Source organism: Loxodonta africana, chromosome 9 (genome assembly GCF_030014295.1).
Source record: "Loxodonta africana isolate mLoxAfr1 chromosome 9, mLoxAfr1.hap2, whole genome shotgun sequence".
NCBI classification, from domain to species: Eukaryota; Metazoa; Chordata; class Mammalia; order Proboscidea; family Elephantidae; genus Loxodonta; species Loxodonta africana.
The window spans coordinates 48,644,948-48,670,359 of record NC_087350.1 but is presented as its reverse complement, the minus strand read 5'-3'; the positions used below and the strand labels follow the sequence as shown (position 1 = coordinate 48,670,359).

The 25,412-nt window shown below is 41.8% G+C and overlaps 1 protein-coding gene across 7 annotated transcripts in view; it reads left to right on the top strand.

The window, feature by feature from the left end:
• The first annotated feature begins 718 nt into the window (after positions 1 to 718).
• ZBTB34 (zinc finger and BTB domain containing 34) overlaps positions 719 to 25,412 on the top strand; it is a 31,478-nt gene continuing 6,784 nt past the window's right edge. Inside the window, exons 1-2 of one of the 7 annotated variants that reach the window (XM_064291421.1) lie at positions 719 to 803; positions 3,659 to 3,779. In XM_064291421.1, the coding sequence (XP_064147491.1) occupies positions 3,748 to 3,779 (32 nt within the window). In that variant the 5' untranslated portion in view covers positions 719 to 803; positions 3,659 to 3,747. Of the gene's footprint in view, positions 804 to 1,052; positions 1,317 to 3,011; positions 12,312 to 20,758; positions 25,252 to 25,412 lie in introns of those variants that run through there. The other 6 variants (XM_064291423.1, XM_064291422.1, XM_064291420.1 and 3 more) reach the window with 6 other exon arrangements.

Below are 25,412 nucleotides of genomic sequence, written 5' to 3'. Positions count from 1 at the left end.
GAAAATCTCTTTAAAGGGTGTTAAATGTGCCTGAAGCTGAAAGGAAAATGCTGGATGAGGCTCCCACTTCCACTCCAGGATGATGATGCCAGGTGTCTCCGAGGGTCTGGAAACGCACGTTTTTGAGACTTGCTCTGTGACTGGGGTTTATAATCCCAAATTGGGAATTCTTATGTCTGTTTTGAGGGAAAGGAAATCTGCCCAAGGTCATACGTTATGCGAGCGGGTACAGCAGGTTCCCAGGCCGGCGCTCCTAACTACCTTCTGCTGTCACGCCAGGCGCGGCTCCGGTGAGGGACGGACACCCGAAGGACTGCGGGCGTGCAGGTCTCTGGGAGAAGCCTTGGGCCGGAGGTGCGAGCAGGCCCGCAGTCTTGGCGGCCCAAGGGTCCTGATCTCTCACCCAATCGGCTCCGAAGACGCCCGCGCGCTCCCCGCTGCGGGCCCTCCTCCTGCCAGCAAGAGGTGCCGAGGAGAACACCGGACGGAAGGCCGCGGCCTGCAGAATCGCGGCCGCTTGAGGAGAAAGGCTCCACGGTCGCACGGCTGGTCTGAAGTCCGCTGCTCCCCTGTGCCGAGGTTCCGGAACCCCACTGACCCGCGTGAACCTCAACGCGGCGCGCCGCCTCCTAACTCCCCGCCTGGCCGGAAGCGCTGGCGCCGAGGGGGCGGGGCCGGGAAACGCTTCCGGGGGCGGGGGGCGCGGGCTGGGGCGGCAGCCGGAGCGACGGGGACAGGCCTGTCGCGGGCGACGGCGGTGGGGGCGCCGCGAGCGGGCGATGTGATCGCGGCGCTCAGGCCAGGTGAGGCGCACCCGCCCCGGGCAGCGGGCGGCGGGCGGCGGGCGGCAGGCGGTGGGCGGTGGCCGAGTTGCGGGCGGAGCCCGGGGCAGCACGGGGCAGCTGTCCGGTTCCGTTTGGGCGCGGCGGGGCGGGCGCTCCGCGCCTGGTCAGTCCGGCGGGCCGGTGGGTGGGCGGACGGCGCGGGCTGGAGCCGAGGCCGGGTGGAGTCGGGAGGCCCGGGGTACCTGCTCTGGCCAGGCCTGCGCCGCAGAGGGGCCAACCGTGCTCGGCTCCGAAGTCCGGGAGCTTCTGGCGGGGCCGAGGGTCGGATTCCGGCAGCTGTCCGGGGCTTCCCAAACCTCGGTCCCGGGCGTCTTCGGATCCCCGGCTTCAGCGCCCCGCGCACCCGGGGGCGCTCTCCTTTGTACGGGGAGGCGGAATGGTTGAGTCTCCTGAAGAGCCAGGCCTGGCTGCGGGTTCGGCCCTGCTAGCTTCTGCAGCGGAGCCCCTGCCTCACGCCGCCGCCTTTTCCAGGTAAACAGGAGGCGGCGGCGCGTCGTGCTTGTCCCCGGACGTCTCCATGGTCACTCTTGCCCTCAGTCGGTCCTGCCGTTACGGAGGCCCCGGCTGGGGCTGGGTTAAGGGTGTGAACAGTGCCCTTCTCTGTTTTGAGGATTTGAGCAAGCTTCTCCTATGTTGAGCCTCAGTTTCCCCGTCTGATCAGTGAGGCTTTCTAAAGACCCTTCCAACTCTACCATCCTGTTTATGTCTGAAATCGGAAAGGCTGTCCCTGGTTCAAGATATTGGGCAGTTGCACTGAAGACTTTGCAAATGTGCACTTTTTAGCCACTTAACGCACTTTGTTCCAGACAGGCTATAAAATGATTCCAAGAACCGCTTTCTAAACCTTGTCTTAAGCATAATTCATCCCTCGCTTTTGTCCCTGGTAGTACTCAGCCACATTCTGTCGATTTTTTGCGTGCAAAAAAATTTGTTGTTTATATTTGCCCGTTTTTCTCTTTGTTCCCTAGTCCAGGCCCTCTTTGCTTCACATCTGGATTATTGCAACAGCTTCTTAGCTGGTCTTTGACTCCAACCCCCCCGCCCCCATCCTTCCTTTATGCTAATGCCAAACTTCCTATAGTAAGTCAGAAAAATAGTTTAGTGCTTGCTTGCTTATTAAATGTCAAGAAGCTGTTCTCTGTGATGAGTAAAGTAGTAAAAAGAACACTTCCAACCTCCAAGCAGCTTTACACTGTGTGCAGAGACATTACCTGTGATGAGACAAGGCAGTGTGCTGTAGCATTGTGAAGGAGAGGTGGAGGTCACTGTAGGCTGAGTGGTCAGGGGGAGCTTAGTGAGGGGGGCAGGATTGAGCTGGGTGTTAAAGAATGAGTAGGATTCAGATAGGAAAAGAGGAATCAAGCCCAATGATTGTATGGAGTTAGTGAATAGACCAGTCTCCAGTTGCAGAGAAGGGTTCATCTAAAAGGGTCGAAAAAAATCTAAGAGGGTAGTAGAAGGAAAAGTTGATGGGGGCTAGTTCCTGAAAGGACTTGAACACTAAGCCAAAGTTGAAACTATTCTAAAGGCATTGATTGGCAAGCAACAGGAGACAAGGAGTGGTTTGTGATAATTTGGCGGGAGGGGAGAAGCCAGAGGCCAGAGACTAGCTTGTGCCGTGGCAGTTTTCACCACTGCTCCACAGCTGAGCAGTGTCCTTTTGCTTGCCACTTTGTGTTCAGCCATTGCCCATCCTGTGTTTTCAAGGCTTTCCTTGAATTGGCCCCACCCCACCCCTGAAATTTATTCCCTGCTTCTCCTTCTCCAAGTCTTGTCCTCTGCAGAATCAAGTTCATTACTCCCTCTAGGGCTTTGCTCCTGCTTTTCCCTCTTCTGAAGTATTGGCCTCCTTTTTCTTCTCTGTGCAAATTCTACACTTCCTTCAAGCCCTTGCTGAAGTTATACTTCCTCCAACGGGGTGTTCCTGACTGCCCTACCCTCATGCTTTGTGGCACTCAGAAGCACAGGATTCAGCACTTGGTCCTCGCTTATTTGTTCTTGTCCCAACTGGAGAGGGAGTTTTTTGAGAGCATTGTCTTAACATTTCTCTGGAGCCCTTATGGTATCTAGTAATAAGGTCGGACTTTTATAATAGGTTACTTAATAAGTGCTTCCTGATTTTTGTTGGTAAACATTTTTTTATCTTTTTTTTTTTTTTTTTTTTAAGGAGAAGCTCTTTGTTATTAGCTTTCTCTGGCATATATCACTTATGTCTAATGCTACCATTAAGAGTACAGATAACACAAAATGAATATTTGAAACATTAAAATGTTTAATCCTGATAATGGGAAAAGAAAAAATCATAATTCCACAGTAGGTGTCTGTGGGGAAAGAGCATCACCTTTGGAATCAGATAGAGCTGATTTGAGCCCCAGCAAGGCTACTTACTAGCTGTGTAAACTTGGGCAATTTATGTAATGTCTCTGAGCCTCCGTTTTCTCATCTGTAAGGTGGAGGTAATAAAATCCATAGGATTGCTATGAGTTTTAAAATAAGTATACAAAGGTGGTAGCACAGTTTGTACCACATATTAACTGCTCATTGCATATATCATCTTCATTATTATTAGGGATAAATTTATTGAGGTCAAGAAATGCTAGGCTCTTGGACCTATGTGTATCCACTGAGTTGTGGATTTCTAAGTCTCTGTCCCACATCTACCTTCCAGTTGACCAATGTATTTGTCAAAAATGTCAGTATCATAACTCCAAACTGTCATCATTATGTTTTATTCTCATTCATTTTCATGTTACTTTAATTTACATTCTTAATTTTTTCAAACTTCTTAATTGTGTCCATTTAATCTTTTATAGCTGACAAACTGCTGAATTTAGCATAGTGAGAGTCATCAACTGAATGCAGTTTAATTTCTCATGGTTATTTTCTGGTTGATGTTGATGGCATGGAAAACCTCATGGAAGAATGTAATTCAAGGTGAGCTTCTCTAATCCTTTTGTCGTAAGAGGCGGGACTTAATGTATTTTCAGTTTCGCTGCTCCCTGAAATGATAGCAGTGAGCAAATAAGATGATGGTCCTTACCATTCTTACTTTGAGTTCTTTGTCTTTAAGAAAGAAAGCTTATTTTTTTACCTGAAACAAGTCCTTCTCTTTGTATAATAAACTTGATAGAATTTGGCACTTCTACTCTTGCCTACTTCAATAACAGAAGTAAAAAGAATGGAAATGGCTACAAACCACTTAAAGTACAATGTGATTACCACTGTGTCAGACTCAGCCTGACTTTGTCAGTGTAGTGATACATCCTTAAATGAGAATTCTCTTTTCACTCGAAGTTGATCAATAAGAATCTGGCCCCATTAAAACTCTGCATCTCACCAGTATGCCTGGATTAAACTCCTTATTTTATAGGAGATAAGAGTTCTGGCTCTGGAGTCTGACAAACTTAGGTCCAAATATTGGTTTAGCCAATCATTAGCTGTGTGACCTTGGGTAAATTTCTTAGTCTCTATTTCCTTACCTGTAAAATGGGGGTAATTGCAGTATCTGTTGTCATGAAGATTCAGTGAGCAAGTAAAGAGCTTGCTTAGCATACAGTACGTAGGAAGAGCTCAATAACTGTTAGCTCTTATTTTCTTTTTTTTTACCATTGCTAGTAAGGTTAAAGAGGCCATTCCCTCCTCCACTAGGAAATTTCAGGAGAGTCTTCAGTTAGATTTGCATTGACTGAAGGACAAGTGGCACTGTCTCAGAATTAGCAGTGTATCTGAGCAGACCTGGAGAATGTTAACGCCTTGGTAGGAAATGTAACAGTTTGGATAAAAATGTTCTTTCAGGCGCACATGAATTAATGCAGTAAGAACTCTAGACTTGTTTTCTTTAAATTAGGATGAGTGCTTCATGAATATCCATCACAGAATGCCATTTTATTTATTTTATTTTTTCTTGCGTTGGGTTTCAGTAGCACCAGCATGTGTTGTGCAGCCCTGGTGTTATTCAGCTCTACTTTCTGAAGGATTAGATTGTAAATTATGACAGCTCAATTTTAGTTTTCATCTAGACGCAGGCAGAAATACCTAGAAAAGTTATTTTTATGTAGTTGTTACTGCTGTTACCATGCTTATTGTCCCTAGTGCTTCAAATGTGTTCCTTTCAATGACTTTTTAAATGAGAATGAAAATTAGGGATCTTGAGGTCTTCAGTGCCTGATAGAGAAAGCCTACTTTGAATTGTGTCTCAGGTATCGGCAAGTTATTGAAGCCAGCAGGTGCAAATCTGGCTTTGGAATTGTAAGCCTCTTGGTGCCTTAAACAACTCCCAAGTTTGTAAACTTACTTTCTGTTCTTGGAAGCATAACTAGATATTTTTAAATAAAGCATAGCATCTTGTGGAACAAAGTAGTTTTCTTTGGTTAAGTAGGAGCCCTGGTGGCACAGTGGCTAAGTGCTTGGTTGCTAACTGAAAGGTCTGGTTCCAACCCACCAGCCACTCCACGGGAGAAAGATAATGACAGTCTGTTTCCATAAGGATTACAGCCGTGGAAACCCTGTGGGACAGTTCTCTTCAGCCCTATAGGGTTGCTAGGAGTTGGCATTGACTCGATGGCAATGAGTTTGGTTTTTAGGCTTATAGGTTAGGTGGGAATAAGCTTCCTTGCTACATTGTGCCTACTAGCAGAGACAATCCAGTACTTCTTGAGTCTTCAGTAGGAAAAGTCGAAAGAAAGCTGAGGGTGCAGTTCTGGCAGCAGCCAGTGGATTTTGCGCCACCACGTCGAGCCTGGTGTCAGCAGACATGTACTGAGAGCCTCTCTGTGCCAGGCATACTACTGGGCCTGGGTACACAGTTCCTGCCCTCAGAGAGCTACACATCAAGAGTGCGAAAGCTCAGCAGCGTGGGAATCTCCAGAACTCAGCATGTCTCTAATTGCTTAGTTTTTACACTTTTGTTCTGTTTGTCATTATGGGGAGATGTTTCCAGGGCTTTGTCCGTGAATGTTGAAGAGGGAATTTCAAAGCTGTAGGTGGTTTACCGAGGTGACATTTGAGAGTCCCTTCCCATCTTTGGAAGCCCTGATGGTGTAGTGGTTAAGAGTTATGCCTGCTAACCAAAAGGTCGGCAGTTTGAATCCACCAGATGCTCCTTGGAAACCCTAGGGGGCAGTCTACCCTGTCCTATAGGGTCTGTATGAGTCGGAATTGACTCGACAGCAACAGGCTTGGGCTTTCTTTTTTTGGTTTTCCCATCTTTAGGTTCTCTTCAAGATGGGTCAGCAGTGTGAGAGGGTGTCATTTGTTTAGATTCTGGTTTTCATTGTTCAGTTTCCTCAGAGCTTAACAGAGCCGTTGATGCTAGATATAGGTGTTACCTCTTTTACCATATAACATGCTCTAGTATCTCCTTTATAGGAGAAAAGGCCTTTTCTGTTTTCAGCTCTTCTGTGTTGTTTCCCTGGATAACGTCATCTTATCAGCTATACTCGGTAATTTTTTTTGTCACTCCTAAATCAGTATCTCCAAGTCTTATGTTTCTCTAGAGCTTCAGCCCTGTATTTCCAACTGCCTGTTGGACAGCTCTGTACAGACGCCCAACTTAGCCGAGGCTGAACTAACTTGCTCCCCAGAATGGATATCCTCTCTTAGTCTCCAAGTCCTGTCGATTCCTTCTTTGGATTCATGTTCAAATCTGCTGCTACCAGAATTCAGTTTGAGTTCTTGAATCCAGTACTCAAGGCACTGCACGTTTCTTACTGTGGCACCCATCTTTCCCATGTCACCTTTGAACCTGTGCCTTGACCACACTGTACTACTCACTATATACCCCAAGCACTGTACATTTTCACTCTGCTCTGCCTTTCTTCTGCCATGCCTTCTGTGTGCAGTGTTCTCTTGCTGTTTCACTTGAAATGCAAGGCCCTGTTCAAATATTACTTCCACCCTGAAGTTTTTCTTTGTTTTATTTTGATTTTTTTTAAGTATCTGTCAAAAGTGGGTCCCTAGGAGGTGCAATGGTTTGTACTCAACTACTAACCTAAATGTTAGTGGTTCAAACTCAACCTAGCAGAACTGTGGAAGAAAGGGCTAGTGGCCTGCTTCTGTAAAGATTACAGCCAAGAAAACTCTGGATCACAGTCAGCATGAGTTGGACTTGACAGCAGTGTTTTTTTTTTTGTTTGTTTGTTTTTGTCAAAAGTAATCATCCTTGTTACTTCTCATAGTTCTTTGTTTCTGCCTCTGTAATTGTCTGCTTTATACAATAGTTATCCATTTGTAGCCTTTTTTCTCCTGTAAATTCGTAGGTCTAACAAAGTAATTTTATTTTATTTTTTTAGGTAAAAATCTACACATGCCTTAAAAAAAAAAAACTTTTAGCATAAATAATACAGCTGTGTTGTTGTTCAGTGTCATTGAGTTGATTCTGACTTATAGCAACCCCATGTGACAAAGTAGAACTGCCCAGAGGCTTTTCTAGGCCGTAATCTTTATAGGAGCAAGTCCCCAGGTCTTATCTCCTGCCAAGTCAATGGGTGGGTTTAAACCGCTGACCTTTCGGTTAGCAGCCAAGCCCCAGCAGGGCCCCGGTATACAGCTATGTTATAAAAAATTCAAAAGAAAAAAAAAAAAATTTGTTGCCCTCTCCCCAGCCCTTAGTCCTTCTTCCCAAAGATGACTGCCATTAATAGTTCTTTGTAAGTCCTTCTGGAAACATGTTTATGGATATAGCAGCATATATGTATCCTTTTAAGGACTATACACAAAGAAAATCTCTTGTCTACACACATATTGTTCTACAGCATGCTGTTCGTGGCTAAATCTTCAAGCTCTTTATCAGAGCACACAAATTTATTCTTTTTAATTGCTGCATAGTATTGTAGATTTTATTTTATTTTTTTGCCAGTCTTCTTTTGTTAGAATTTCAGGTTGTTAATCCCCTTTCCTCCTCCTTTTTTTTTTTTTTTGTTATGGCATCCTAACATACTTTTGCAAGTAATATATTTATACGCGCAATTCTTAGTAGTTGATTGTGCACCATAGGTAAGTGCTCCTTACAGTTTACCAAATTATTCCTCAGGATTACACGTGCCAGCTCTTTTAAAATGTGTGCAAGTCCAATAGATGGAAAATGGTGTCATTATTTTTTCTTTTTGTAATTTACATGTCTTTAATCATGAAGTTAAACATCTTTTCATGTTTTTTTGGTCATTTGTCTTGTCTTTGTATCTTGCCCATTCTGCCATTGATTGTGTCAGCCCAATTTGTTTGATTTATAAATTAAAGAATTTAGAAAGTAGCCCTTTGTCACGTGTGTTGCATGCATTAAACAATATGCTGTTTATCTTCTGGCTTTTTGGGAGGGGAATATTTTTTGTCAATATATTTTTGTGTTGCCAGATTTATTTGTCTTTGCCTTTATGGCTTCTGGGATTTATGCCGTGCTTGGAAAGGCCTTTCTTATGTCAGTATTATAAATAAATTCACCCATGCTTTTAGTTATTTTTGCTGATAAATAAGTATTTATAAAATACTTAAGATTATAATGGCATTAAATGGAAGACGAATGCCCTGGTGCCGTATAAGAAATTGGTAAATATGCAACACCTTTGAAAACTCCGGTAGCTATATATTCCATTAACTGGATGTTTTATGTGAACCTATAATGTTATTTAAACCCTGGTAGTGCAGTGGTTAAGCACTACGGCTGCTAACCAAAAGGTCAGCAGTTTGAATCCACTAGGTGCTCCTTGGAAACCCTATGGGGCAGTTCTTCTCTGTCCTATAGGGTCATTGTGAGTTGGAATCTACTCAGTGGCAGCGGGTTTGGTTTGGTTTATAATGTTATCAAGAGCCCTGGTGGTGCAGCAGTTAAAGAGCTTGACTGCTTAACCAAAAGGTTGGTGGTTCAAATCCACCAGTGGCTCCGCAGGAGAAAGATGTGGCAGTCTTCTTCTGTAGAGATTTACGGCCTTGGAAACACTATGGGGTCAGTATAAGTTAGAATTGACTCAATGGCAGTGGGTATAGTGTTATCATATGTAAGAGCAGTCATTGTCTTTTTGGCTCTTTTGCTCAAACTTAGTGGAAAGAGCAGGGTGGAAGGAAGAGCAGGATATTGATTAACTGGTATCTGTTCATCCTTCTCAAAATCAGCCATTTGTTATATTACAGTCAGCTGATTTTTCTGTCTTAGCAAAGTGGCTTTCTTGTTCTAAAGTCCTTCAAGTAGAATACATTTTATTTTTAGTGAGCCTTGGAAGCTGGTTTAGGGGAGAGCATTTCCTTGTTTGTTGCATCACTGAACAGCAGATCATAATCGTAGTCGTGATGCATGGGGCATGCTGATGTGTTTTGTAGCTTTTTTCGAGTGCGATCTTGCAAAGATTTCAGACAGCTTTACTTACTGTGCCTTATTGACATGCGATCTTGCATCAGGTCTTGTTTTTCTTTTTAAAGCATGCATGCATATATATTTCTAGAACCCCTCTTCTTCATGTTTTACTTCAGGTCTTAGGGAGGAGTATCCCAGGCTGGCTTGTACGGTTGATTTATAGGACAGTACCACTCTCCCCTGTGACTGTGCCCACAGTGCCTCATTGTGTAAGTGGCCTCTTGCCTCTGGTTGCCCAGTCTGCCTTCACTCCCCAGTGTCTGTTCGTTTTCTTCCCAAACCTGCACGCTCTCCACTCCTCATGGCTCTGCTTTGTCCCTGGCCTTCACTGGTCTTGTTGACTTGGCTTTCCTTGTCTCTTATCCTCCAGTGCTTCCAGATTTGGCTTCCTTGCTGCTTGGTCAGTACTGGATGCCCCTTCAGTTTGCTCTTGCTTTTTGAACAGGCAAGAGTCTCAGTGCTGCTTTCAATTCTGTTGAACTTAGGCTGAACCCTGTGTCTTCTTGGCAGCATGTACTCTCTGTGACTTTCATCTTCAAACACCAGTAGGAACAGTTACTTGAGCCCTAGATCTGTGGTCTCTTATTAATTGAGACATTAGTATTTAAAGGTAGCTTTTTATTTTAAAGCAGGTAGAATGAGCCAGGGTAAGGGGCTCTGATGTGAGAAGGGGATAAAAACTGAGACTCTGGATAGCAGATTACACTTCAGCAGGAGTCCCACCTGGGACTTTTTCTCTGCTCACAGCCGGTAACTTTGCTGGTGATTTGATGTAGAAAAGAAGGCGCAGTGATGTTTTCTCCTCCATCACCTTCCTCTTCACAGAGGAAGAACCAGGAACCCTGGGCAGCAATAGGAGGATGTTTACCACCAGTGCTGTCCCTTTCCCTGCCCACTGTTATAGGGCAGGAATGTAATCTGGCGCAAGCATCTTTTTATTCTGCCTTTTCCTCACCTCCTTCCTACCTCTCTCTGCCTGCCGTGTTATTTCCCTCAGGGCAAAAACAAGGATAAGGGGTTATTGTGTTGAGGGGCTAGATGGGCAAACTTCGTAATAGCTCTGGGAAAGTCAACCACTTGAATTCTCAGTTTCCTTATCTCTAAAATGGGCTAATGTTAGCTGCCGTCCATTCGATTCTGACTCATAGCGACCCTATCTATGTACAACAGGAAGAAACACTGCCTGGTCCTGTACCATCCTCACAGTTGTTACGCTTGAGCCTGTTGTTGCAGCCACTGTGTCGGTCCCCCTTGCTGAGGATCTTACTCTTTCTCGCAGACCCTCCACTTTACCAAGCATGATGTTCTTCTCCAGGGACTGGTGCCTCCTCATAACATGCCCAAAGTAAGTGAGGTGAAGTCTCGCCACCCTTGCTCCCAAGGAGCATTCTGGCTGTACTTCTTCCAGGACAGGTTTGTTCATTCTTCTGGCAGTCCATGGTATATTCAGTATTCTTTGCCAACACCATAACTCAGAGGCGTCAATTCTTCTTCTATCTTCCTTATTTGTCGTCCAGGTTTCACGGCCATATGAGGTGATTGAAAATACCATGGCTTGAGTCAGGCGCACCATAGCCCTCAAAGTGACATCTTTGCTTTCTAATACTTCAAAGAGTTCTTTTGCAGCAGATTTGCCCAACGTAATACATTGTTTGATTTCTTGACTGCTGGTTCCATGGGCGTTGATTGTGAATCCAAGTAAAATGAAATCCTTGACAACTTCCATCTTTTCTCCTTTTATCGTAATGTTGCTTATTGGATCAGTTGTGAGAATTTTTGTTTTCTTTGTGTGGAGGTGTAATCCATACTGAAGCCTGTAGTCTCTGATCTTCATCAGTAAGTTCTTCAAGTCTTCTTGGCTTTCAGCAAGCAAGGTTGTGTAATCTGCATATGGCAGGTTGTTAATGAGTCTTCCAATCTTGATGCCTCATTCTTCATATAGTCTGTTTTCTTGAGTTATTTGCTCAGCATACAGATACAGATTGAATAAGTATGGTGAAAGGATACAACCCTGATGCACACCTTTCCTGACTTTAAACCACGCAGTATCCCCTTATCCTATTCGAATGACTGCCTCTTGGTCTATGTACAAGTTCCTCATGAGCACAATTTTTTTTTTTTCAAAATGAGCTAATAGTACCTGCCTTATGGGGGGGAGGTCAAGAGGATTCATTCAGTAAAATACTGCAAATAAAGCCTTTACAACATGCGTAGCGTGCATCAGGCCTTCAGCAAGTAGTAATTATTAATGATGAGGATGGAGAAACTTTCCCAAGTAGATTAAAGGGCAAAGGCTAAGGAGTTTGGTGGGAGGGGGCAGTGATCCCCTCTTTCGAATGTTGAGGCTGGTGTTGGGCGTGGCTGGACACTTGGCAGTGGTCAGATGTCAGGTGTGCCTGTGTCAGCGGTGATCCTTTCCAAAATCCACGCTCGAGAATAGCAGTGGTGGAGTCTTATTATCTGGCCACACCACAGGCTGGGTGTGAGGGTGTGAGGTGAAAGCTGCTTCCACGGGTATGAAATTAGTCTTTTTTTTGTAAGAGAGTAAGACATTTCTAAAGTAAGAAATTAAAGAAATTGAAAAAGCAGAGTATTTCTCTTTCCACTGGTTGAATGAGCAGAAGAGGGTTACGGAGAAGTTGATCTGACAATTTTGAAGCTCCCTAACAGGCCGTTTCAGCTAAGCCGTCTCTGCGTGTGTTTTCTAAACGGCATATTTCACATTCGTATCCAGAGTATAGTTTTAAAAACTAAACTAAAATAAGAATTGTTAAAATAAGTACTAATGGTACTAAAAAATAATATCCAGCTTTATAAATAAAAGCAGGCAATGTAAATGTCTAGTTTGAGAATGGTGTTTTGCCTAATATAATGTTAAAAAAGACCTATGATTAATCTGCTGAATTAGAGAATACTGATTCAGATGTTTTTAGTGAGTGAAATAACCAAATTCATAATTGTTTTCTGAAGCAGCTGCAAACTTAATCTAAATGAAGAACTAATATAAATCATTACTGTGCATTCTCAGAAATGAATTTCATTCCTGTATCTCTCTGAGTTGTGAAGAAAAACTGCAAGACTGGGACTCTCATTCATCTTTGAATTCCCTTCAGTTTGAACATGTAAGAGATTGATATTGAATGAGTATTCCCTATAAAGGTAGAACAAATAATTTAAATCCCCAGTCAGAATGCCAATTTAGTGATTGAAATTAAATTTAATACTTGGGGCACATATGAAAAAAGGCAAATTTCCTTAATTTACAAAGTGTTCTGACAAGTCAATAGAAAAGGCAAATGTGGGGAAAGGATATGAATAGGCAGTTCAAAGAAAAACTTATGCAGATTGCTATTAAACACGAGAAAAGATAATCAACTTCGTTGGTAATTCAATAAACGCACGTCAAAACAATGAGATACTATTTTTCACTTACCAATTTGGCAAAAATGAGAAAGTTTAATACCCACTGTTGGCAATTATGGGATGAAACAGCCACTTCCATGTGCTGTCAGTGAAAGGATAATTGCTGCCACCTTTTGGAGGATAATTTGTCATTATTGATTGAAATGAAAAACTAACCCAGTAATTCCTCTCCTAGGAGTTGAGACTACACACTGACTTACAAAAAAAGCTGAGATACCTGTTAAGATATGTAGCCATTGTAAGTGTGTAAGGAGCCCCTGTGCATAGTGGTTGAAACGCTCAGCTGCTAACTGAAAGGCTGGTGGTTCCAAGATTACAGCCTTGGAAACCCTGGGGGGCCCGTTCTACTCAGTCCCATGGGGTCACCATGAGTCGGAATCGACTTGATGGCGATGTGTTTGATTTTTGGTTTTTATATATTTGTAAAAGCTATTTAAATTGTGTCCTGGTTTTTGCTATCAACTGGGAACCGGTTTAGTAAATTGTGACATGGCCATCCATGGAATACTATGAAATTGAAGGAGTTAATGAGGTAGTTGAGTATGTGCTGCTATGGAAAGATCTTTAAGGTATGTTAAATAAAATTTTAAAAAGTAAAGTGCAGAACAGTTTATGCTGATACAGGGTTTGTGGTTTTCTTGAAAGAACACCTAAAAACTCTTACCAGTGATTTTCTTTGCGAAAAAGTACGAGGGATGGTAGTGGGGAAGAGTTTTGGTATTCATGTTATACTTTTCTCTCCAGTGATTTCGTAGCTCTGCAGCGGCTGCAACACTGAGCTCAAGCATAACAACAATTGTAAGGATGGCGCAGGACTGGACAGTGATTCCTGCTGCTGTGCATAGGGTCTCTGTGAGTCGGAACCGACTCGACGGCACCTAACAACAACATATATATATATATATGTATATTTCATTTTAAAGATAAAATAATTAAAAATCAAATTTGACTTGGGTGTAAGCCCACTGACATTCCATGCAGGAAAGAAATCAAGACCTACAATAATAAACTGGTGCATACCCCAGGTTGGGGAACTGCAGATACAAGACAGTGGTGGGTAGTATTTGAACTTGAGATCCCTATATGAGGTTCTGACTTCCTTTATCTCAGGACCACTGAACCTGATAAATTAGGCCATTGGGTGTAAAACTTGTGATTAATTATGCCTTTTGCCCTGTTTAACCTGGTGGTAATGTGCCTAGGACTTAAATTAACTGCAAATTCACTATGTGTCAGTCTTTTAGAAACCTCTTGCTCAAGAGTGTTGCTTGTTAAAAGCTTTGGGGAGGAGTCTTTGAATCTCATTGTCACTGCCAAAAGGAAGTGTTAATGTAAGGGAGAGGAGAGTGAAGCACTTCCTTTCTCAGTTTGCAGAAAAATGGAATCCCTTTCTTAGGTGTTAATCATGATGTTTTGTTTTTCTCCCCAGTGATTTTCTTTCAAGTGTGTAGTTCTCTGCTTTTCTTCTGAGAAGCAGAGGAGGAAGAAGTCTCATTGTGAAGCTGTTTCAGTTTTTTAGATTTTTTCAGAAATGCTGTATTGCTCTCCTTTCTCTACTGGTTTTTGTTCAGGACTCTACACCTTAAAAAAAAAAACAAAAAACAGAACCCACCTTCCTTTTGCCCTTTAATTTAAAAAGTCACTGTTTATGCACTCTTGTGTTATGCAAACACTGCTATGAATAGGTAACGTTTGAGCTTGGTAGGTGACAGGCAGGATCTGCATATGTAGAAGGCAGCCTGCTGTAGTTATGAAGTACTGACTCTAGAGCTAGACTAAAGTTACCTGTTGGCTTGGGGCCTCTGGCAAGTGATTTAAACTCTGTCCCTCAGTTTCTTCCGTCTGTAAAATGGAAAAAATTACAGTATCTACCTTACGGAGTTAATAAGATCAAATTAGTTAATACATATAAAGCATTTAGCACAAGGTAAGTATTTGAAAAATGTAAGCTATTGTACGTATCCATTGCAAGAATTCCCCTCATTTCATTATCATAGCAAAAGAGTCCCTGGGTGGCTCAGCTCCTAACACAAGGGGTTGCCATTAGTCTGAATTGACTTAACAGCAACAGATTTTTTTTTTTTTTAAAAACACACTGAAAGGTTGGGGATTCAAAGACACCCTAAGGTGTTTTGGAAGAAAAGCCTGGAGATCTATTCCAAAAGGTCACAGCCACTGAAAACTCTATGGGGCAATTCTACTCTGCAACACCTGGAGTCACCCAGAGTTGGAATCGGCTTGACAGCAGCCAGTTTTTAAAATTATCACAGCAGTCCTGTTGGGTAGTAGTTCTTCCAAGCTGTTTTCCTCATGGGGAAATCAAAGTTAACCTGACTTGTCTAAGACAACATAACTATTTAAAAGTTTGTTGTTTTTTTATGGAGCCCTGGTGGCACAGTGGTTAAGAGCCCAGCTGCTAACCAATAGGTTGGCAGTTTGAATCCACCAGCTGCTCCTTGGAAACCCTATGGGGTAGTTCTACTCTGTCCTATAGGTTCACTGTGAGTCAGAATTGACTCAATGGCAAAAGGTTTTTTTTATTATTATTATTATTAGAAAGCGGTAGAGCCAGGATTCATAATCCAACTACAACTTCAAAGCCAGTTCTCTTTATTATCCTATACTTTCTCCTTAAAATAGTCTGTAATGGCTAATTTTGGTTACTCTCTGCCAAGTAGCCATTGTGCTACATGCTTCCTACACATGTCCTTTATAACAATCCTGTTGTTATTAGGTGCCATTGAGTTGGCTCTGTACGACAGAATGAAACACTGCCCGGTCCTGTACCATCCTCACAGTTGTTGTCATGCTTGAGCCCATTGTTGCAGCCACTGTGTCAGTCCATCTCACTGAGGGTCTTCCTCTTTCCCACTGACCCTGACTTTACCCAACATGATGTCCTTCTCCAGGGCCTGATTTCCTCCTGACAACATGTCCGAAGTATGTAAGACGCAGTCTCATCATCCTTGCTTCTTAGGAGCATTTTGGCTGTACTTCTTCCAAGACAGATTTGTTCATTGCTCTGGCACTCCATGGTATATTCAGTATTCTTCACGAACACCAATAATTCAAAGGCATCAATTCTTTGGTCTTCCTTATTCAGTGTCCAGGTTTTGCATGCACATGAGGCGATTGAAAATGCCCTGGCTTGGGTCAGACACACCTTAATCCTCAAAGTGACATCTTTGCTTTTGAATACTTCTAAAAGGAGGTCTTTTGCTGCACAGTTGCCCAGTGCAGTACCTCCTTTGATTTCTTGACTGCTGCTTCCATGGGCTGGTGGCATAGTGGTTAAGTGCTACGGCTGCTAACCAAAGGGTTGGCAGTTCAGATCCGCCAGGCGTTCCTTGGAAACTCTATGGGGCAGTTCTACTCTGGCCTCTAGGGTCGCTATGAGTCGGAATCGACTCGACGGCACTGGGCTGGGCTGGGGCTTCCATGGGTGTTGATCGTGGATCCAAGTAAAATGAAATTCTTGACAACTTCAGTCTTTTCGCCATTCATCATAATGCTGCTTATTGGTCCAGTTGTGAGGATTGTTGTTTTCTTTATGTAGAGGAGTAATCACACTGAAGGCTGTAGTCTTTGATCTCCATCAGTATGTGTTTCAAGTCCTCTTGGGTTTCAGCAAGCAAGGTTGTGTCATCTGTGTATCACAGGTTGTTAATGAGCCTTCCTCCAATCCTAATGCTGCGTTCTTCATATAATCCATTTTCTCGGATTATTTACTTAGCATACAGATTGAATAAATATGGTAAAAGGATATCACCCTGATGCACAGCTTTCCTGACTTTAAACCACACAGTATCCCCTTGTTCTGTTCAAACAATGACCTCTTGGTCTATTACAGATTCCTCACGAGCACAATTAAGTGTTCTGGAATTCCCATTCTTCACAGTGTTATCTATCATTTGTCATGATCCACACAGTCAAATGCCTTTGCATAGTCAATAAAACACAGGTAAACGTCTTTCTGGTATTCTCTATTTTCAGCCAAGATCCATCTGATATCAGCAGTGATATCCTATCAGGCAAGGACTATTATTCCCATTTTATAGGAGCCTTTCTGTTGCAAGTGGTTTGCAGTTGACTGCTAACCTAAAGATTGGCAGTTTGAACCCACCCAGCAGCACAGTGGAAGCCTGTCAGTCTGCCTCCATGAAGATTACAGCCAAGAAAACCCTGTGGAGCAGTTCTACTCTGTAACACATGGAGTTGGCATCAGTTGAAATTGGCTCTACAGCAACAGGTTATTATCTCCATTTTAAAGATGAGAAACCTTGCCCAAGGTTTTCAAATGGAAAGCATCTACATAGTATTTCAACCCAGGTCTGACTGCAGATCGATAATATTTTTGGCATGCTCTTTCCTTGTCTTTTCAAGACTCAGAGAAAACCAGTAGGCCTTCCCACTATCCAGTTCCCTTCCTTAGAGGTAGTTGAAGTAATTTTTTTGTGTGTGCATCTCTCCAGAAATATTCTGTGTATATCCAGAATAATGTGTGTGGGTATGTATATATTTACAAAACTGGTGTGTGTGTTTTTGTATCTCTTTATACAAATAGCATATTATGTATTCTGTTCCGCACCCCACCTTTTTCATTTAGCAGTATATCATGGTGATTGGTTCCTATCAGGATTAAAAGAGGTTCCTCATTTAATTTTTTGTTTGTCTTTAGTATGGATGTTATCTTAGGCTGGGTTCTCTAGAGAAGCAAAACCAGTAAAGTGTATAAATATATACGTGCAGAGAGATTTATATCAAGGAAATGGCTCACATTCTTGTAGAGGCTGGAACGTCTCAAGTCCGTGGGTCAGGATAGAGGCTTCTCCTGATGCACCTAGCCACAGGGACTGGCGAACCCAAGATTGGTAGGTTGGAGAGCAGGGCTCTTTTTGACAGGCTGTAAAGATCAATGAATCCCAAAGATCTGCAGGCAAGACTGCAGGTAAGCTGCTAGCTCCAGTCCCAAGAATCGGAGATGAGATGAACAGGAGCCAGCTGCGGATCCAGAATGAGCAAAAGCCCACAAGCCTTACCAGAATATCCACTTACATTCAGTGTAGGCCACATGCCCAAAGAAACTCCCTTTCAACTGATTGGCCACTCTCTGTGGATCCCATCATGGAGGTGATCACATAATATCAAATCTCATCATGGAATTGATCACACCATCATATGACTGTCAAACCACTGAGAATCATGGCATAGCCAAGTTGATACACAACCTTAACCATAATAGATATACCACAACTTATTAACCAGGCTCCTCTTGATAGATATTTAGTTTGTTTCTAATCTTTGCCCTGTAATAAACAATACTTTAGTAAATTCTTAGCACTGAAATTGCTTGGTCAAAGGGGATGTGCATTTGTAATTCTAGTGGATGTTACTGAATTGCCCTTCAAAATATTTGTGCCAGTTTCCACTCCATTAGCAGTGTCTGTAAAATTATTATTTTATTGTACTTCAGGTGAAAGTTTACAGCACAAATTAGTTTCTCATTAAAAAATTTATACACAAATTGTTTTGTGATTTTGGTTGCAATTCTTGCAATATGTCAGCACTCTCCCCCTTTCTCTTTCCACCCTGGGTTTCCTGTGTTGTTCGTCCAGTGTTCCTGTCCCTTCTGCCTTCTCGTCTTGGCTTTTGGGCAGATGTTGCCCGTTTGGTCTCATGTACTTGATTAAACTAAGAAGCACATTCCTCACTTGTGTTATTGCTTGTTCTATAGGCCTGACTAACCTTTAGCTGAAAGGTGGACTTCAGGAGTGGCTTCAATTCTGAGTTAGCAGGTGTCCAGGAACCATAGTCTCAGAGGTTCCTCTAGCGTCTATCAGACCAGCAAGTCTGGTCTTTTTGTGAATTTGAATTTCGTTCTACATTTTTCTCCCACTGTGTCCAGGACCTTCTATTGTGATCCCTATGAGAACGGTAGGTGGTGGTAACTGGGCACCATCTAGTGCTTCTGGGTTCAGGCTGGTGAATGCTGTGGTTCATTAGTCCTTTTGGACTGATATTTTCCGTGTGTCTTTGGTTTTCTTCATTCTCCTTTGCTCTGAAAAGGGTGGGGACCAATGGATGTATTTTAGGTGGCTGCTGGCAAGCTTTTAAGACCCAGACGTTACTTACCAGTGTAGGGTGTAGAACGTTTTCTTTATGAACCATGGTATGCCAGTTGACCTAGATTTTCCCTGAGACCATGGTCCCCAGCTCTCAGCCTCAGTAGCTAGATTCTTCAAGGTGTTTGAATATATCTAGGAAGCTTCTATGACTGCTTTGGTCAAGTGTTTTGTGCTATCTTCCCCTGTATTTTGTGTTGTCTTTCTCTTCACCACAGTTAACGTGTCTAGTATCTAGTTTGTGATTTCCCCTCTCCACCCATCACCTCCCTCAAGACAGTCAAAGATTGTTTTTTCTGTGTGTTAGCCTTTTGTTGGGTTTTTATAATAGTGGTCTCATATGGTATTTGTCTTTTTTGTGATTGACTTATTTCACTCAGTGTAATGCCCTCCGGATTCATCCATGTTGTGAGATGTTTCGTGGATTCATTGTTGTTCTTTATTGTTGCATAATATTTCATTGTAGGTACCACAGTTTGTTTACCCATTCATCTACTGACGGGCACTTAAGGTTGTTTCCATCTTTTTGCTATTGTGAATAACGCTACAGTGAACATAGGTGTTTATCGAATTATTTTAAAAGGAGCCTTGGTAGCACAATGTTTAAGTGCACGGCTGCTTACTGAAAGGTTGTGGTTTGAACCCACCCAGTAGCTCCGCAGGAGGGAAACCTGGCGATCTGCTTCAATAAAGATTACAGTCTAGGAAACCCTATGGGGCAGTTCTACTTTGTCACATGGGGTCGGTATGAGTTGAAATCAACTTAATGGCACAGAACAACAACAACAACGAGGGATTTTAAAATATATTTTGTTTGTATTCGTTGTCATTCCAAGGAATATATGTTCACCATAGAAAGTTTGGAAACCCTGCATAGTGGGTAAGAGCTATGGCTGCTAACCAAAAGATTCAAATCTACCAGGCGCTCCTTGGAAACTGTGGGCAGTTCTACTCTGTCCTGTAGGGTTGCTATGAGTCAGAGTCTGACTATGAGTCAGAATCAACTCAACAGCAATGGGTTTGGGTTTTTGTTTTTTTTTTTCTCATGGGGCTTACATTTTGTGGAACAAACTTTGTATTCTTCTTTAATATCATTTTTAACAAGGATATAGTATTTCAGTGTATAATGTATAGTATTTCATTGACGTTGAGTTGATTCCGACTCAGTGACCCTATACGACAGACCTGAACTGCCTCATAGTTTCCAAGGAGTGCCTGGTGCATTTGAACTGCTGACCTTTGGCTAGCAGACATAGCTCTTAACCACTAAACCACCAGGGTTTCCTTTCGGTGTATAGGTGTACTATAATTAAATAATTCCTTTATCGGACATTTAAATTGTTTCCATTGTTTTGTTATTGTAATTGGATATACTTATGCATAAGTCCATCATTTTTTTTTTTTTTTTTTTTTTTTGTGACATAGAATGCTGAGTTGAGAGAAATACCCATTTCAGGCTGTTAACATTTGCCCACCAGAAAGGTCATGCTGCTGTGCACTTCTGACAGCAGTGTGTGAGAGTGCTCCTTTCCCACGCTGCCATCTGGGTTGCATTTTTAAGTCTTCGCCAGTTTGAAAAAGAATTATGTCTCATTTAATTTCTATTTCTTTGTTTATTGATGGAGTTGCTAAACATTTTTCCCTATATTTAAAGGCAGTTTTTCTTTTTTTAAGTATCTGTTCATATTCTTTACCCATTTTTCAATTGTTATATTTGGCTTTTATTGATTTGTATGAGGGTTCTGGAAACCCTGGTGGCATAGTGGTTAAGTGCTACGGCTGCTAACAAGAGGTCAGCAGTTCGAATCTGCCAGGTGCTCCTTGGAAACTCTATGGGGCAGTTCCACTCTGTTTTATAGGGTCGCTATGAGGCGGAATTGACTTGACGGCAGTGGGTTTTGGTTTTTTGATGAGGGTTCTATACTTCTCTGCTATATATGTTCTAGTATTTTTCATACTTTGTCAATTTCTTTCTTTTTTTTTTTTTTTTGCTAAAAGGTGTTTTTTAGATGTATAGAAGTTTACTTCTTTAGTCAAATCTGTATTTCTTCTGATATCTGTCTTTGTACACTTAGAAATGCCTTCCCTAGAAGTTATTTTTGGGTATGCTATGAAGTGGGATCTAACTTTATTAATATTTATTCATACTGTTCCAGCGGCATCTATTTAAATAATTTTCCTTTTTCATTGGTTTGAAATAGCCCATGAGGCCCATCCTAGTCCGATTTCTATCTATCTTGCCAACCTCATGTATCCTCTGCTCTTCCCTTTGTGCCTCTTGTCACTTGTGCCACAATACCTCCAACACATCCTCCCTGACTCAGGCTCTTTATCTCTGTCCATGTGATTCCTTCTGTCTGGAAAGTTTCCATGTAGCATCCCTCTCCCTCTCCTGACACACGTACATACCTAGCTAACCTTCACTTGTTTGTTAGGTCTCATCTGAAATGTCTTTTGTTCAGGTTGCTCTGCTCTGAGCACTCCTCCATTATGAAAGCTCTCTATGGGGCAGTGCTACTCTGTCCTGTAGGGTCGCTGTGAGTCAGAATCGACTTGACGGCACTAGGTCATAGCTCTTATCATGACCTATAAAGACAGAGTGGTAACACACCTGGATCCCTAGTGTCTGGCACATAGAAGACACACAATACGTACTTGCTGAATAAATTGTAATCTAGTCATGCATTTTGATATGTGTAAGTACTGCTGTGTTTTTCTTTTTTTTAATTCCTTATGTATTTTTTCTTTTAGATCTCTATTGCCCAACATGGTAGCTACTAGCCACATGTTCTGTTGGCCACCTGGGTGGTGCAGATGGTTAATCTCTGAACCGATAGCCAAAAGGTTTGGAGCTCGAACCCACTCAGAGCACCCAGAAGTCAGGCCTGGTGATCTGTTTCTGGAAGGTCATAACTTTGGATAACCCTGTACAGCAGTTCTGCTTTGTACACATGGGGTTGCCATGAATCAGAATCGACTTGATGGCAACTAACAACAAGCACATGTGACTGTGTCGAGCACTTTAAATGGGGTTAGTCCTAGTCCAAATTGAGAGGTTCTGTATGTGTAAAATACACATCAGATTTCAGAGAAAGACTTTGTACAAAAAAGGAATGTAAAATATCTCATTAATAACTTTTTTATATTGATTACCCTTTGAATTAATGTTTTTGATAAATTAAATATATTATTGAAATATATATATATTTTTTTCTTTAAAAAATATAGCTCATAGAAAACATTCATTACACACGTGGATTGCATTATATTTCTGTTGGACATCAGTGTTCAAGATGAATTTTAAAAATCCATTTTGTCAAGTTTCTAAGAAAACATTCCGTTGGGCTGCATTATATTTATAAATTAATTTTTTGGATAAGTGTCCATCTTGATAGTATTGAATCTTCTTGCCAGAAGCATGATCTGTCTCTTCATTTATACATTTTTTTGCCTTTGTTGAAGTAAAGTGTTACGGCTTTCTCATAGACCCAGAATATTTCTTCTTTACCCTACTAGGCACTTAGTAGTTTCTGTGGGTGTAAAAAGTGGCTGCACAGGGGCATCTGACCTCCGTTAACTTCAAGGAGAGGGGGAAAGAATCATCGTCAGCGTCAACAGCCCAGAGCCGATTCTGGCGCAGTGGATGGAGGTCATACGTACTGCTTACCTCTCTCCAGCCTTGTTACCGATTCTGACGCCAGCTGTCCCTCCCATGGCACTCTCTGCTTCTCTGCTGGGTTCGATAATTTCTTGCAGTGGCCACACAACTCACAAACCATACTCATAGTTATAGAGTTTATTAGGGAAGTGACAGGTTACAATTCAGGATCAGGAAGGACTCAGGATATAGTTCTTCCATCAGGACAGCCTCTTCTCAGCCGTGCCTGTAGGCACGCATCTCTCTGGTCCTCGGCCCCTTGGTCCCTTGGCCCGGCCTCTGCCTTGTTGGAGCAAGTGTTGCTAAGTTCTTTAGCCCCACCCATAAGTGCCCAGAGCCACCCCACTCCACCAGGAAGCCTCCTGCCAGAGGGCTTAATGGGTCAGCACATCCACTCTAGCTGCCTCACTTTGGGTGTTGGGAAGCCCACCACGCCTGGCACTGGTTTCCTGGTTCTGCTTCTCGCCATCTTGTGCCATCTTTGGTGTTTACACCTCTTTCTCTCCTGGGTTTGGAGGTTCTCAGAGCAGGGACCCTGAGTCCAAAGGACATGCTCCATTCCTGGCTCTTCTTTCTTGGTTATAGTGAGGCCCCCCCTCTTCTGCCTCTGGGACGGCTTATTTTAAGCCTAGAGGGATGGCAAAACTGACCAATATCCTCATTAGAGTGCCATACATCTTATTTACATGGTCCCACTCACACAAGGGTGCCGTGAGCCTTATTTGCACTGTTAGTAAGCTATCCAGTCCCCTTGGTGGGCCACAAGCATATTATTTGCATAGTCCCATCCAGTCATTTGGTGGAAGTTACAAGATCATGGTGAGAAAGGTCATTTAAAAGCGATCCGTCACACTGCAGTTGCTATTGTTGGTTGTAACTTTTCATTATCTTTCCTAGTTGTTTTTTTTTTTTTAATGTAAAATTGTTTTTGAAACCCTCTACTTAATAGACCCTGATTCTAGCATATTTTTTCAAGTGACTCATTTGTGTTTTCTGTGTGAGTAATCCTATCATCTACACGCAATAGTAATTTTGTCTTCTCTTTTCTAATGGCTATATGCCTTAATTTTCTCTTGTCATATTGCTTTGGCTAGAACTTCCAGAACAATGTTAGGTAGGAGGAGTAATGGCAAGCAACCTAGTTTTGTCCTAGGCATTAATGGGAATGCCTTTACCAGTGTATGCTCCAGGGAACACTGGTTCTTTGGAATGTTAATATGTGTTCTTTGAGAGAAGAGTTCTGTTAAATGAGTTTGAAAATGGCTGACTTAATTCTTTTCTGCAGGACTTTTCGGATGGGTTATTATGCTGAAGTGTTTTTGAATTCCTAAGATGTATGGATATTAGGGCTAGCTCATGGGCTTGTATTCTGCTAAATACATTTTGGGAAATGTAGACATGTTTCCTTTTTAAGATGATATTCCCCATGGTTTGAGGTTGATTTTGTTTACTGTATTAAGAAAGTATCATTCTACTCCTAGCTTACTGTTTTTTCCTTACTCTGAAAGAGTATTTAACTTTCTCAAATGCATTTTTGACATAACATTGACTTGGTCATATGTTTTTTCTTCTTTGACTTACTGATGTTATGAATTGTGTATTTCCTAACATTTTTACCCTTATATTTGCGAAGCAGCTTTACTTGATCATAAAATGTTAGTCTTTTAATAAAATAGGTTATATTTGCTAGTATTTTCTTTTGGGCTTTAAAAACTGTTTCCTTAAGTGAAGTGGACAGTTTTCTTCTTTATGCCATTTGTCCTCTTCAGGCACCAGTTACAGTGTATGCAGTGAGACGCTCTAGGTGTCTTACACGCACAAGGGCCTGAAGATCATTTGTGCCTTGGCACTTCTGTTTCTTTTTATTCAGCTCTGCCAATTTATGTGATCCTAAAAATATGTCCATTTTGTCCAGATTTCAAATCATAAATCTTGGATAAATAATAGAACAGTATTCCTCTTTGACTAAAATGTTCTAACCTAAATTCTGGTGTGATTAAAAAAAAAAATTCTGACATGACCTAGTCGTACCGATTGATCTTTTCTGTCAAGAGTCTTAGATTTAGGTGCACGTTATCTTGACTTATAATTTTTTTAATTCTCTGTGATTATATTGCTGTTTTTCTATATTACATTTTTTCTAGCTGTCTTTTGGTTAATTTGTTCTTCCTTTTCTAACTTCTTGGGTGGTTTCATTTATTTTTATTCTTTATTATTTAGTGATAAAAATTTTTGAGGTACTGACTTTCTGTGCTGCAGTTCTTTGTTGTTACTTTTTTCAAAACCCTATTTCATTATTAAAATTCTCAAACATCCAGAAAAAAAATTGAGTTTTATACTAAAATCCATATTCCCACCATCAAGAGTCTATACAGTTATTAGCATTTTACTATGTTTGTTTTATCACATGTCGACCTCTTTTTTTTGTTGCATCCTCAAGCAAGTTGAAAACATAAGTGAACTTCACTCCTAAATCCTTTTTGTTGCAATTTTGATGTGAGTTTTCTCATTTTCTGAATAGTTTTATTTTGTTTTGTTTTTCTCTTTGATTCAATTTTTATTCAGGAGGTATTTAAATTTTAAGACTTAAAATAATAATTCTAATAACTAATTTGGTTGTGTTTTGGTAAGAGAATGCAGCCTGGGCTGTATATAGGTGAGTAGTTTTTTGTGATTCAGTGCTGCCGATTCTGGGCAAGAGGAAGGGAAACTGCCCTAGATATGCTAGAGCTGTGAGTAGCAGCGGGGGATGATGCACTTTTGAGGCACCCGTTATGCATCTTACGGCCTAAAGACAACTCTTCACTGGAAGGGACTGAGCATTGCTCTGTGAAATACCAACCCAGAGAGGATATAAAGGTGTGTAAAACCGAAGGGGAAAAATGCAAATTAAGATAATAATACCAAAAAGGGTTTAACATGATTTATTCTATCCAGTGTGCTATATCCTTACAAAATGCCAATTAGAAATACAAAACTAAGGCAACACGTTCTTTAGATGAGTTTACTTATTTATTTTT